We start from the raw sequence: 14,843 nt of genomic DNA, 5'->3' as shown, positions 1-14,843 counted from the left end.
AGCCCCACATCGAGCTCTGCACTAAGCATGGAGCCTGCTTGGGATTCCCTCTCTTTCCCTCTGCATGTGCACGCGCTTGCGCTCTCTCTAATAAAAGATAAATGAGAAAAATTTTTTAATAAGTAAATACACATACCCAACTAATGGTGTATGTACATGACAAGTGCAATGGGCCTAGTGGAGGTTGTGAGTGATGCATCCTAGGGCAAAGATTGAGGGTGGAAGAGATAATTAGCCATCAACTTTAAGGAAAGAATGATATGTAGAAATTCTGAAATACAGGCAGAGTGGGACTTCTGGGTGGCTCAGTCGGTTAAGACTCTGACTTTGGCTTGGGTCGTGATCTCGTGGTTCATGAGTTAGGGCCCTGCATCGGGCTCTCTGCTGTCAGTGCAGAGCCCACTTCAGATCTTCTGTCTTCCTCTCTCTCTGCCCCTCCCCTGCACTCTCTCTCTCTCTCTCTCTCTCTCTCTTTGTCTCTCAAACAGAAAATAAACATTAAAAAATTTTTAAATACAGACTGTGAAGGTTCTAGGAGAAAAAGAGTATTCCACATATTAGAGGGAGAGCTCCTTGGGCCCCAACGTGTCCCTGAGCAGAAGATATTAAAATCCCACTCTGGTTGTGGGAAATCACAGGGCTGCCTGCAGTGCTGGACAACATGGAAAGGGACCTATGTCCAGAGCCCAATCATCAGTTTGCCCTCCTATCACGTGAAGGTGTGCAGGTTCCCAAGTGCGAAAGGAGTACTCTGCTACCTTAGTGATGCTTTCATTCAAACATTTTTTGAGGAGAAAACGCACAGCCAGAGACCTTTCCTGTCCGCTCAGACCTTGCCTAACAGCATGGTGTCTTTTCTTACCCATCAACTCAAATACAGTCTTCTCTCCGTGTTTCCACATTTGAGCAGAATGAGGAGACAAAACAAGGAAGTGGTTGAGTTAGAATGTATTAGCAAAAGTTACTCAGGTCTGGTGTTTCCCTGTCTTGCCGTATACACCTGGTGGAATATTATTTACAGTTTGATTTCCCTTCTTGTTCATCTGCTTTTCTATGTAGAATGTTGTTTATAATTAAATACTGTACTTCTCACAAAGTTATTTTTGACTTCACATTTTGAATTATGTAAGTATAGTATTTTGAGAAATTTCAGCCTAAAACTACTACTACTATTACTATTATTATTATTTAAATGTTTGTTTTGCGTGTACAAGCGGGGGAGGGACACAGAGAGAGGGAGGCAAAATCCCAAGCCGGCTCTGTGCCATCAGCACGGAGCCTGACGCCGGGCTCAAACTCACAAACTGTGAGATCATGACCTGAGCCAAAACCAGGAGTTGGACATTCAACTGACTAAGCCACTCAGGTGCCCCTCAACCTGAAACAATTTAATCATACCCTCCACCTCAGGCTTGATGCTTAATAAAAGTGAACATTCTTATGTTTTATTATTTGGGATAGTTTGCCATTTGAATGTACTTTGGTAAGTACCACTTCTGAAAATGGGTAGGATTAACCTTGCACTCATGTGTTTATTTTTCTTATCACAGGTAGAGTTGGCTTTGTGGGATACAGCTGGGCAGGAAGATTATGATCGCTTGAGGCCTCTCTCCTATCCGGACACTGATGTTATACTGATGTGTTTCTCCATTGACAGCCCTGATAGTTTAGGTGAGTAGCCCTGCAGCCTGATGTTTGTCACTGCCTGTGTGCCTGGCCAGCACCTGGTTTCTCAGGTCCTTTCTGGGCATCAAGTGGTTGAAAAGCAAACGTGATCTTCATAGAAGGAATCATCAGTGGCCAGAATCCTAGAGCCTTGGGACTATACAGCCTGGGCCTGGGTGGCTTTTCAGCCTAGTTCTCCCATAGCTGCCATGTGTCTACCTTGTAAAGTAGCTGGGTTCCAAATATAAACCCATCTTTTAGACTAAGATTTGGGGAAGTTTTTGTGGGTGCCCACACCTTTTTTCAATACTTCATATTGAGCTTGTTGCCTTCTAGTATCTTCTGATTTTCTCTTTCTTAGTAGTGTTTTCAAAGCTCCATTTTAGCTCTTTTCTAAAGTGTCTTAGCTAATAAAGAGAGACTTGAACTTCACTTTTCCACTAGCTCAGTTGGTGACTTGTCTCAGTAGCTACTTTCCTTCAGAAAAAGACTGAATAACACTGACCTCACACTCTGCTAAACAAGGCACCAAGGCCTGAAACAGAACTTACTTTCAGTTTGTACTTACTTGAAGACGACAAAATATCTCTCTTGATAATGCAGTGCTCTATATCGACAGAGTAGCATGTGGGCCAAGAATATTGTCATTAACAAACAACCTTGGAGAGCCTGTTGGTGGTGTGGGCTTATGCTGACCAGTTAGGGTTATGTGACTTTTTTTTTTTTTTGTCATGGATGTACTCATTTTAATGACAATATACTGGGTCCCTCCAAGATTTTGAACCACTTGATCAAAGTTATGCATCCCAAGGAGTCAACCTGAGATTGAGCCTCTGGGCAGTATCTCCTAGGACTGAAACAGAGCAAGTACTCTCTGCCATTGGTTCGCTTTGGTCATTTTCAATAGTTGTTTTAGTTTTGGTTTTTCAAACAAATCTGGCTTCCTTTGGGGGGGGCCGTTGGAAGGCCCTAGAGGGTGGGGCAGAGCTTTAGACCACAGAAAAATAGAGCCATATGAAACCCTCCCCTCATATACACATCATGGACTTTGTCTAAGTCCTATAGGAATGAAGAGGAATGTGTGCCCTGTAGCTCATCATCCAAGGTATAGTCCTCTAGGGACAAAAACACCTTCAGAGCAGAAAGTTACTCTTCAGTCTCACTTTTTAAAGAACCTGTCTCCTGTCTCAAAGGAGGTTCTTCAGCTTTTGACCTCTGTTTACTGGCCATGACTTATTTCCTACTGGCCCTTCCCCCCAGAGGGTAGGCTCTGGGGAGGAGAGCAGATGTAGAAAGTAAAGAGGCAGAGAGATGGATCTCTGAAGTACAGACACACCTGGGGAGAGGGTTTGATGTTGGAGGATAGATACTCTGCCTTCCCTGGAAGTCACTGCAGGAGTGTGGTAGGTAGGTGGAGCTCCTTTAAAAAAAAAAAAAAACACAAAAAATAAAGTGCCTGGGTAGCTCAGTCATTAAGCTTCTGACTTTGGCTCAGATGACTGAACTAGCTTCATTTTGCCAAAGCCCTTTATTTTATTTTATTTTTTTTAACGGTTTTTATTTATTTTTGAGACAGGGAGAGACAGAGCATGAACAGGGGAGGGTCAGAGAAAGGGAGACACAGAATCTGAAACAGGCTCCAAGCTCTGAGCTGTCAGCACAGAGCCCGACGCGGGGCTCGAACTCACGGACCGTGAGATCATGACCTGAGCCGAAGTCGGCCGCTTAACCGACTGAGCCACCCAGGCGCCCCTGCCAAAGCCCTTTAAAAATTTGTTTTGGCTTGGGTGTAGGGGAGAATCCCACCAGTAGTTTGCCTAAGTAAAATGTGTTAAGGGAACACAAAAGCCTGGATCAAGGGATGCCTGGCTGACTCAGTCTGTAGACCCTGTGACTTTTGATCTTGGGGTTGTGAGTTTGATCCCCACATTGGGCATAGAGATTACTTAATTAGAAAAAAAAAAGTCTGGGGCACCTGAATGTCTCAGTCAGTTAAGCGTCCGACTTCGGTTCAGGTCATGATCTCACGGTTCATGAGTTCGAGCCCCACATCGGGCTCTGGGCTGACAGCTTAGAGCCTGGAGCCCACTTCAGATTCTGTGTCTCCCTCTGTCTGCCCCTCCGCTGCTTGCACTCTGTTTCTCGCATTGTCTCAAAAATAAATACACATTTAAAAAAATGTTTTGTTTTGTTTTTTTAAGAAAAAAAAGTCTGGATCGAGAAAATGAAAAGCTAATGTCAACCTAATGCTGGACTTGATTTATTTGATTGGATGTTAGACCATGGCGCTGCATCTAGATGTAGGATGGCAAGTTTGATCAGGAATCAGAATTTCTGTGTGAGAGTTTCAGCCCTGCTGCCAGCCAGTCCTATGATAATTTACTTTTTAGAGCCTCTGCTATCTATGACCATGCCAGATCATGACTGGCAATTGGTCTCTAGTCTGTATTCTAGTTGAGAGCTGGGGTAGCAAACTTGTAAAAGACCAAATAGTAAAAACTTAATCTTGGCCATATGTTTTCTGTTGCAACTATTCAACTCTGTTGTTGTATCACAAAAGCAACCATAGAAAATATAGCAGCCATAGAAAATATATATAGAAAATATATAAATGAATGAACTTGGCTGTATTCCAGTAAAACTTTACTTATAAAAATAGACTCCAGGGGCACCTGGATGGCTTAGTTGGTTAAACATCTGACCTTGGCTCAGGTCATGATCTCACAGTTTATGGATTCAAGTCCCTCTTTCTCTGCCCCTCCCCTGCTCATGCGCTTTCTCTCAAAAATGAATAGAATTAAAAAATTAAAAAAGACTCCAGACAAGATTTTATTTGCTGATCTCTGTTGATGATAAGAATTCGTTCTCTTTATGAAAAGCGGCAAGGTAAGACAGAAGCAATTCATTTTAATTTTAATTTATGTTTCTTGAGTTCCAGGGGTAGGGAGACCATTGGAGTAATAATTTCTCTTTTTGTTTTGTTTTGTTTAAGAGAGAGAGAAGGTGCAAGTGAGTGAGGGGCAGAGAGAAAAAGAGAGAATCCCATAAGGGGCAGAGAGAGAGAGAAGCGGGACTCACCCAGGGCTCCTGTTTTTACCTGAAGCAGGGCTCATGCTCACCTGATGTGGAACTCGAACTCATGAACTGTGAGATCATGACCTGAACCAAAGTCAGATACTTAATGACTGAGCCACCCAAGCACCCCCCTCTTTTTTATGTCTATTATTTATTTTGAGAGAGAGAGCATGAGCAGGGGAGGAGCAGAGAGAAGGAATCCCAAGCTGGATCTGCTGTGTCACACAGTCCAACGTGGGGCTTGAACCCACGAACCATGAGATCATGACCTAGGCTGAAATCAAGAGTCGATGCTCAACTAGCTGAGCCACCCTGGTGCCCCTGGAGTAATAATTTCATATATTCACCAAATATTATTGACCACCTATTTGTAGAAGAAACTTCTTCTAGATTAAGGGAGACAAAAGCAAGAACAACTGTAAACCCAGAAAACTTAATGGTAAATCTGATAGCAAGAAATTTCACAAATAACTTTCATGGAGGGGTGCCTGGGTGGCTCAGTTGGTTAGGCAGCTGACTTGAGCTCAGGTCATGATCTCCCAGTTCATGGGTTTGGGCCCCGTCGGGCCCTGTGCTGACAGCTCAGAGCCTGGAGCCTGCTTCGGATTCTGTGTCCCCCTCTCTCTCTCTACCTCTCCCCTGCTCATGCTCTGTCTCTCTCTGTCTCAAAAATAAATAAACATTAAAATTTTTTTTTAATTTTTTTTTTATTGTTTATTTATTTTTGAGACAGAGACAGAGCATGAACAGGGGAGGGTCAGAGAGAGAGGGAGACACAGAATCCGAAGCAGGCTCCAGGCTCTGATCTGTCAGCACAGAGCCCGACGCAGGGCTCGAACTCAACGGACCATGAGATCATGACCTGAGCTGAAGTTGGACATTTAACCGACTGAGCCACCCAGGCGCCCCAAAAAAATTTTTTTTTAAAAAAGGAAAAATAACATTCGTGGAGGTGGTATGGAGTGGTCCATGGTAATATTCTGTTTCAGAGGATGACCATGGGATGGATGGTCAGCAACCCAACTAAAAAGGTGACTTCTGAGAGACACCTAAATTAACTGAGGGAAGCCAATACAGATATCCAACAAAACAGCCTTCCAGGTAGAGAGAACAGCAGGTGCAAAGTCACTGAGGCAAGAAGAGGAGGGAAGGAATCCAGTGTAGCAGCAGGGGTGGCAGTGAGGGTTGTAGAGCAATGTGGTTAATGGTGTGGACCTTTCCTTTTTCCTCATGAGATTGGAGCTCTTGGAAGGTTTGAACAAGGGAGTGATGTCTCACTTACCTTTTAAAGTGATCACTGTTGGGGCACCTGGGTGGCTCAGTTGGGTAAGCGGCCGACTTCAGCTCAGGTCACAATCTCGCGGTCCGTGAGTTCGAGCCCCGCGTCGGGCTCTGGGCTGATGGCTCAGAGCCTGGAGCCTGCTTCCGATTCTGTGTCTCCCTCTCTCTCTGCCCCTCCCCCGTTCATGCTCTGTCTCTCTCTGTCTCAAAAATAAATAAACATTAAAAAAAAAAATTTTTTTTTAAAAAAAAAGAGAAACTCTTTGTTTCAGAAGAAAGCTTTGAGTATCAAGTTACAACATTAGTGATACAGTCAACTCTGTGGCTGCTATAACAAAGGAAGAAGGAAGCATTCAAGTGTCAATCCTGTGTGCTGAAGAGTGGAGCATTGAATTACAGGAGTTTCCTGACCTCCCTCATGTAGTTTCTTTACCTGATTTGGTCTTTCAGCCAGAAGACAGAGCATCTTTCTGTATTCTAAGTAACTCTTGTCTTTTTGGTAATTTGTCTTGAAGTCATGGAGCAAACAGTTTACTTCTAAAATATAGACTCAAATTATAAGCAGACATTTAAATGATTGTCATACTAAGTACTTCGTATGTGTGGACTCAGAATAATCATATGTAAGGTAGGTATTACTGTTATCCCCCTTTTATAAAATCATGCCTGACACTGAGATGCCCAAGGCAGTGGTTATGGGAGGTTGAACCCAGGCCACTCACACTCCATGATGTATGTCCAACCTTTTTAAATTAGTAGAGTATTGGCAAGAAGCTACAGCTGGTTATCACTCATTTTCAGAAGTCATTCTTGAGCCATTTGAAATACCAATAACCTACACGATAGGGGTCATACTAAAGGTCCATAAGCTAGGTGTAGAGAGAACATGTAGACCCTGGCTGGGCCAGCTGCAACCGTAGAATGGAGACCTTTTCTGTAAGATGTGGTCAGAGTTACTAGCCAGCAGTGACAGAGATGGTCCATGGATAGCTTCCCTCCTTCAGTCAGGTTGTATCATTGTGGAGCCACCCTGTGTTCTGGAACCTTTCCTCCTCCAGAGACTTTAACTGGGTCCCACTTCCACAGGAGGTGAGCTCTTCAGTGGGAACTGAGAAAAAGCTGATGATTCTGTGCCTAAGGGAAGGGGGTTGGATTTTGCTTTTACTGTGGTTTTGAAACGAGTGAGATTCCATTAAATATCCAGCATGCTTGTTAAATAGTTTCTTTGCAGTTTAGCTAGGGCTCTTGGAGATTCTTCAAGATAGAATTACTTGTATCTTGTATGTCTTTTGCTTCTTTCAGAAAACATCCCAGAAAAATGGACTCCGGAAGTCAAGCACTTCTGTCCCAATGTGCCCATCATTCTGGTTGGAAACAAGAAGGATCTTCGGAATGATGAGCACACAAGGCGGGAGCTGGCCAAGATGAAGCAGGCATGATCTGGGGCAGGGCTCTGTTTTCCTATAGCATTCTTGAACCCAAGGTTGGATGTTCAGGAGGCCCAGTAGAAATAGCCATGCTGTTTCAAAGAGGGTCCCAGAAGTCTATCGTTCTCCATCTGTCCCTCATTCACTGGGGCCCGCACAGAGGGTCCCTAAGACTCCCTACTCATATGAGATAGGAACCTCTCCTGTGGGATAGCGCTGTGCCTCCAAGGATTGCCTGCCTGAGAAGGGACCATCAGCAGTAGTCAATGCTCCAAATGCAAAAACTCTATCAGACTCTTGATTTCCCTCTCCAGTTATTACCTTGGTATATGTGAGGCCAAAGATTAAATTGGTGGCAACCAAAGGGTTCGGAAATCCTGAGGACAGGGAGTCCAGACAGAGCCCTGATGCCTTTATAAAATGATGATGGAGTTGACATCTTGGCTTCTGAGAAGCCAGGTGGCCCAATGGCAGGGCTTCCACCACGCAGGACAAGAGCCTTGAGATCTTTAGTCTAGGTTTTCCCACTGAGGTTTCTCTGTCTGAATGTCAAGGTCAGGATCTGTTTACTTCCGTGGGCATTCAGTCCTCTGTGAAGCTAACTACAGGAACCCCAGTGCTTACCCTGGATCAATAGCTTGAATAATTTTTCCCTTGATTCCCTGCTTAACCCGGCAGGACTTCTCAGGCCTCTCCCTCCTTTCTCTCAACTTCTCAGAGAAGAGCTTGTTTAATAGGGATTTTATATTAGAGCTGGGGAGGGTCACTGCATATGAGTTTCATAAGACAGAATTCAAATCTGGGTTTGGCAGCACTTATTTTTTATTTTTTTATTATCATAATTATTACTGGCAGCTTTTAAAAGAAGCCTTTAAAGCTGAATTTGAGTACTCTACACTTCATATATGTGACGCTTAACTGAAACTGCTCTTTTCTCTTTGCTTAGGAGCCGGTGAAACCAGAAGAAGGCAGAGATATGGCAAACAGGATTGGTGCTTTTGGGTACATGGAGTGTTCAGCAAAGACCAAAGATGGAGTGAGGGAGGTTTTTGAAATGGCCACGAGAGCCGCTCTGCAAGCCAGACGTGGGAAGAAAAAATCTGGGTGCCTTGTCTTGTGAAACCCTGCTGCAAGCACAGCCCTCATGCGGTTAATTTTGAAGTGCTGTTTATTAATCTTAGTGTATGATTACTGGCCTTTTTCATTTATCTATAATTTACCTAAGATTACAAATCAGAAGTCATCTTGCTACCAGTATTTAGAAGCCAACCATGATTATTAATGATGTCCAACCCACCTGACCACCGGGGTCCTTCTGACACCGCTCTTTAACAGCCCTCCTCTGCACTCCCACCTGACACACCAGGCGCTAATTCAAGGAATTTCTTAACTTCTTGCTTCTTTCTAGAAAGAGAAACAGTTGGTAACTTTTGTGAATTAGGCTGTAACTACTTTATAACTAACATGTCCTGCCTGTCATCTGTCAGCTGCAAGGTACTCTGGTGAGTCACTACTTCAGAGCTTTACTCCTTAACAGATTATATTGGCATAACTCTGTGATGGGCATCCAATTTTTTTGAAAATGTGCTCATCCAGAAAGGTCCAAGTCCATGCAGCTGTGGCAGAGTTACAGTTCCGTGGTTTCATGTTAGTTACCTTATAGTTACTGTGTAATTAGTGCCACTTAATGTATGTTACCAAAAAATAAATATATCTACCCCAGACTAGATGTAGTATTTTTTGTATAATTGGATTTCCTAATACTGATATTTGTCATCCCTGCAGAAAGTGTATTGGTTTTTTAAAAAAGAAAGTGTATTTGAAAATAAAGTCAGATGGAAAATTCATTTTTAAAATTCCCGTTTTGTCAGTTTCTCTGATAAAAGATGGCCATATCACCTGTTTTCGGCCCCACATATCCTAGTACCCCCTCCCAAGAGCTGGGCTAAAGAAATAGGAATTTGGTTTCATGCCTGAGGCATTTAGACACTTCAGAAGGTGGCATAGCCTGTCTCACCTGGACTGCAGGCTCTGGCTCTAGTTCACAGGCTCCCTTTCCTCACTGTATCCAGGTTCCCTCCCAGAGGAGCCGCCAGTTCTCTTAGGCGGCACTCAGTTTCTCACTTCTCTCCAGCTGACTAAACTTTTTTTCTGTACCAGTTAATTTTTCCAACTACTAATAGAATAAAGGCAGTTTTCTAAACTTCCTGTATCCTCGTGTTTGTGTTGCTCTCTCCAGGGCTGGGAGTGGGAGGATATACCCAGCCTAGCTGTCCTTGGAAGGTTCCTTCAGACTGTGAAATATGCTACGTTTGCCCCCCCCCCCCACCCTACCCCCTAATCTGGCACTAACCTGGCTCCTCCTAAGAAGGTGGAAACAATTATTTTGTGTCATATTCAAGTTCGTAAGTGGCTTAGTGTGGGGAATGTAGTGTATTGAGGAGAGTGAGGGGCACTCCAAGCAGTCACTCCTCTGGACAAATCTTAGGAGTGTGACATTTTTCATTTCCTGCCCATTTTCAGTGTCTAATACTTACAGGCCTGAGTCTGGGGTTAAGGTTATTAGGTATGGAGGATGGCCTGAAGTCGATTGGGTCCACTCCAGAAGGCTGGTGCTGGGCCTAAGTGACTCCTTGGGAAAACCAGTGTTAAGGGCAGTGTCACACTGGAGGTGTGGACAAGAATATGCTCCAGGCAGCCCCAGAAAGCAGGGAAATGAGTTACAGCTGGAATTTGGAGCCGGAGCCTGAGCGAGTCCCGGGCGTTGACCACTTTCCTCCAACTTGACCTTATTAGAGCCACAGCGCCTCATTGCAGAGAGAACTTACCTTGGCAGCCACTGCCAACTGCACCAACACCGCAAGTTACAACTTGCTCTGTGCGCCTGGAGACAATAGGGCACAGACTGCAAGACGCGGCACTCACTGCTGTTGCTGGCCAGTCCCCTTGGGTTCTGCCCTAACCCTTTACTAAAAGCCTTTGAGAAATAATCGGAGTTCTCTTGGACGCGAGCCCTGGGCGGGGTAACTCGCGCGAATGCCGCAGCGTCGCTTAGACTTGACCTAGCCTGCCTGGGGCTCCGCACTGCCTGGGCGGTGCCCGCATCCGGCCTGGCCGCACCCTCCCGCCCGGCTGGAGAGGGAGGAGGCCGGATGAGGCGGGGCCGAGGGTGGAGGAGCTGCCGGAAAAGTGCCTTCGCCACGTGACCCCACAGTCAGCACTGTCCCAAGCCGAAGCTCGGCACTATTGTGCACTGCACTCTTGTCCGACAGTCCGCCATGTGCGCTGCTCCGCTCGCGGCCGCCGCCCTCGCCGCAGCGGCCCCGCGCTCCGTGTATTCCTTCTCTGCACGCCCGTTGGCCGGCGGGGAGCCCATGAGCCTGGGTTCCCTGCGGGGCAAGGTGCTGCTCATCGAGAATGTGGCGTCGCTCTGAGGCACAACGGTCCGGGACTACACCCAGATGAACGAGCTGCAGCGGCGCCTCGGGCCCCGGGGCCTGGTCGTGCTCGGCTTCCCATGCAACCAGTTCGGGCATCAGGTACGCCGCGCGGGGCAGAGCGGGGTAGGCGTGCAACCCGGGCTGGGAGCACCAGCGGGCGCGCGGGCCGCACAGCCGCAGGCCCTGGCAGCAGAGAGGCGGGCCACTTGCTTTTGTCCCGTCTGGGTTTTGAGTCCGCCTAGGGATTGTAACTCACCGAGGAACTTCTGGTTTGTGGTCCGAACGTTTCCCCTCCCCTCGCGGTCCCGGGTTCTAGCTGCTCTTCCCTCACGCAGGAGAACGCTAAAAACGAAGAGATCCTGAATTCCCTGAAGTACGTCCGACCTGGCGGCGGGTTCGAGCCCAACTTCACGCTTTTTGAGAAGTGCGAGGTAAATGGCGCGCAGGCGCACCCCCTCTTCGCCTTCCTGCGCCAAGCTCTGCCTGCCCCCAGTGACGACGCCACTGCGCTCATGACCGACCCGAAGTTCATCACCTGGTCTCCAGTGTGTCGCAACGACGTCGCCTGGAACTTTGAGAAGTTCCTGGTGGGCCCAGATGGTGTTCCTGTGCGCAGGTACAGCCGCCGCTTTCCAACCATCGACATTGAGCCTGACATCGAAGCCCTGCTGTCCCAGGGGCCCAGCTGTGCCTAGGGCAACCTTCCTATCCCTGCTGCTTGGCAGCCACAGCACTGCCCTCTGGGGATTTCATCCATGATGGCGTTTCCTCGAAATTTGCATAGAGGAACGCCTGATTTCCAGAAGAATCCCCTGAGTTGGGCGCTTATCCATCCCAGCACTCCCTCCCCAAACCAAGGCTTTTCACTAATAAAGTGTTAGATATGAGCAGAACTGAGTGTATGTCCTTTGTTAGTTGGGGACACCTTCCCTAGTAATCTCATTGTCATAGGGCTGTGAGCTTAAGCCTTCACTCCTTTGGCCTTTGTTTTAGCCAAGCCTGAATTTCCTATGCTTTTATTTGCAGTGTGTGTAATCCACTCTTTCCTGTGTAGGAAGCCTGACTCCTGTCCCAGTGTTTTTCCCTCTGCCAGGATATTCAGTAGGGCCTCTCCTTGTAAGTATTTGCTAGGCATGAAATGACATTTGCAAAAAAAAAAAAACAAAAAAAAAAAACACTGGATTCACACTCACATTCAGAATTTGTGGCCTGTCTCAAGTGTCAGGCCCACCCATTTTACACAGTTGTAAGCCCATGCACTTTTACACCGTTCTTTTCCATTACTTTGTCAGATCTTTGCATATTGCAACCCAGGCTTATTTATGTCTGCTTTGATGCTGCCTTTACTGGTTGTTACCTCTCCTGTATTCAGAGTGAGAAAAGAGTGTACAACTGGCCCTTCTGACCATGTGCTGCATGGTACTTAACAGTTGGAATTGTGTCCTTGGTCAGGCTCAGGGTAGGGGCTTATCTCACAGGCCAGCTGCTGCTTCTCAGGTGTGGTTTGGGTCTAATCTCTCCCATCTGTTGGCTCTGCTTGTCAATCTTTTGAGACCGATCTGGAGCACATCCTATCACCAGTACAGGGGATTCTGTAGGGCTTGGATGCAGGCTCTCCTTGGATAGACAAAGATGCAGAAACATGTTAGCAGGGTCACCCAGTCCAGAATGTGGGCTCATCATTCAGTCCTAGGCCATGTGTTCTGTTAGCTTTCAGGAATGCAGTCCTCAGGAAGTCAGAAAGAGACAGTATAGAATTACTAAAAGCTCTGAGGTAGTACAGGGTACTTTGAGAACAGGAGAGCCAGGCCCGTTAGGGGGGATCATGCTTCCCTCCTGGAGGAAATGAGTGTGAAGCTGAAAAGGTCAAGAAGCAGTCAGCTGAGGAATGAGCTGATGTAGGGTGGACAGGCAGGGAGGACGGTGTGCAAGAGTCTGAGGTGGAAAGGTGGCATCACTGACTAAGTTGGACAACACAAGGGCAAGGAAGTTTGGGGAGGAGAGTGTTCATATTCAGACATCTTGCATGAGACATGCAGATGGAGTATCTGGAGCAGGTGGTTACAAGAGGCTTAGAAAAGCAGTATGGCTTGGAAACAAAGGTCTAGCCAAGGGGACAGTAAATAGCCATCAGAGAGTATGAGATCACCTGGGGACAGTAGCAAGAAAAAAGTCAGGCAGTGGGGGCTAGGCCTGAGGTCTGGATTCAAAACCCTGGGTCAGGTAACAGGCAAGCTGGGAGAACAAGGATGGAGTCAAGGAGCCATGAGAAGGGATATTTCATGAAGAATGGTTACTGGGGCAAGTGATTATGGATTGACTATTCCTCATCAAGTACAGTTTCAGGGGGAGAGCAGGAGCTGAAGCCAGATAACCAAGTGCCCAAGATAGGCCAGGTCCTGTTCTAGGAGCTAAACATAGAGCCCCCCTTCCCCAAGAATCACCATGTTCCATGGCCCACATCCAGAGATAACTGCTTTGGAAAGTCTGGGGACTTAGGACCTTTAAGTCCTACTCAGCTACCTGTAAGTTGGATCTGAGCACAGACTTTCTGCTCCAACTCTCCCCTTTCCTGTAAAGGGTTGGTCAGTGTGGCCCAGGCCACGTTCTCTGGTTGGCTCCTAGATGAGAACCCAGGGCTTTCTGCCCTGACTTCAACCTCTTCCCCCCAAGCTGCCTGGTGACTCACTCCTACTTGCCCACTTTTTTTTCCCTCTCAGTTTATGCCTAGGGCTGCCAAGGATGGGAATTTATGAGCTCTCAGTGTGGCTGACCCTGGCTGGCATATCCTCCTAGGACTTCAAGCTGCCTGCCTCCCATAATTGAAAATCCTTTCCAACTCTCTCCTTCAGGAAGAATCAGAATAAAGCCAGTTAACACCACCTCTTCCTCCCCAAGAAACCAGACATCTTCCCCCCAACACACAGAAACACACACTCCTACACATACACATTCCTTATCATTCGACCATGAAACCGCTACTGGCTCTGACCTACACCCACCCCACCCTGTCATGAATCAGCAGCTTAAAAGAACAAGTAAAAGTAAGCGAAGGAATCCCAGTGAGCCTTCCTGAGGTCCTAGCCTTTAGTTAAAATGGCTGCAGAACATTGATCTGGGAGCAGGCAATAGCATTTAGGCCACAGACCTTTTGAGAAGGGAATGGACCCTGCTGTTACTCAAATTCAGAAGTTTCCATTTTAGCAGTTTTCCCAGAAATATTGGTTTGGTTTGGTTTTGTTTTTAAAGCATTAAATCTGATAAGCTTATATAGATGTACATCAAGCCACCATGATGTACACCTTAAATATTTTACAATTTTATTGGTCAATTAAACCTCAGTAAAACTGAGGGGTGGGGCACCTGGGTGGCTCAGTCTTTTAAGTGTCTGACTTCGGCTCAGGTCATGAGCTCACAGTTCCTGGGTTCAAGCCCCATGTTGGGCTCTGTGCTGACAATTCAGAGCCTGGAGCCTGCTTCAGATTCTATGAGTCCTTCTCTCTTTCTGCCCCTCCCCTGTTTGTGCACACCCTCTCTCTCTAAATAAACATTAAAAAAAAAAAAAACAATAAAATTGAAAAAAAATCTGATAAAATTCAGTTAGACACTTCTTGCATTTAGCCCTTTATGAGATGACTTCCTCATTCTGTCTCAATGTAGTTCCACAAACAACATTTAATACTAGCTTAATTTATTTTTAAGGCATTTTTTAAAAAATTATTTCTTGGAGTGGGGGACAGGGGCAGAGAGAGAGAGAAGAAAGAGAATTCCAAGCAAGCTCTGCATGGGGCTTGGGGCTCTAATATCAGTACATGGGGCTCTAATTCATGAATCGCAAGATCATGACCTGAGCTGAAGTCACTTAGCCGACTGAGCCACCCAGGCACCCAAAAACTAGCTTCTTTTTAAAAATTTAAAATATGGGCACCTGGGTGGCTCAGTTAGTTAAGCGTCT

The 14,843-nt window shown here is 46.3% G+C and overlaps 2 protein-coding genes across 3 annotated transcripts in view; both read left to right on the top strand.

The window, feature by feature from the left end:
- The window catches only part of RHOA (ras homolog family member A), a 63,119-nt gene extending 53,468 nt beyond the window's left edge, over positions 1-9,651 (top strand). For both annotated transcript variants that reach the window (XM_023248788.2, XM_023248787.2), the window contains 3 exons: positions 1,551-1,671; positions 7,324-7,454; positions 8,395-9,651. In XM_023248788.2, the coding sequence (XP_023104556.1) occupies positions 1,551-1,671; positions 7,324-7,454; positions 8,395-8,568 (426 nt within the window). In that variant the 3' untranslated portion in view covers positions 8,569-9,651. The remainder of the gene's footprint in view (positions 1-1,550; positions 1,672-7,323; positions 7,455-8,394) is intronic.
- Positions 9,652-10,657: 1,006 nt separating this feature from the next.
- GPX1 (glutathione peroxidase 1) lies at positions 10,658-11,781 on the top strand. The gene is made up of 2 exons (XM_004001361.6): positions 10,658-10,987; positions 11,224-11,781. Exons 1-2 carry the CDS (start codon positions 10,727-10,729, stop codon positions 11,581-11,583), a joined length of 621 nt encoding a protein of 206 aa, XP_004001410.2. The 5' UTR covers positions 10,658-10,726; the 3' UTR covers positions 11,584-11,781.
- Positions 11,782-14,843: the final 3,062 nt, after the last annotated feature.

This window comes from Felis catus, chromosome A2, assembly GCF_018350175.1.
Source record: "Felis catus isolate Fca126 chromosome A2, F.catus_Fca126_mat1.0, whole genome shotgun sequence".
Classification (NCBI taxonomy): Eukaryota; Metazoa; Chordata; class Mammalia; order Carnivora; family Felidae; genus Felis; species Felis catus.
This window is presented reverse-complemented; position numbering and strand designations above follow the sequence as displayed.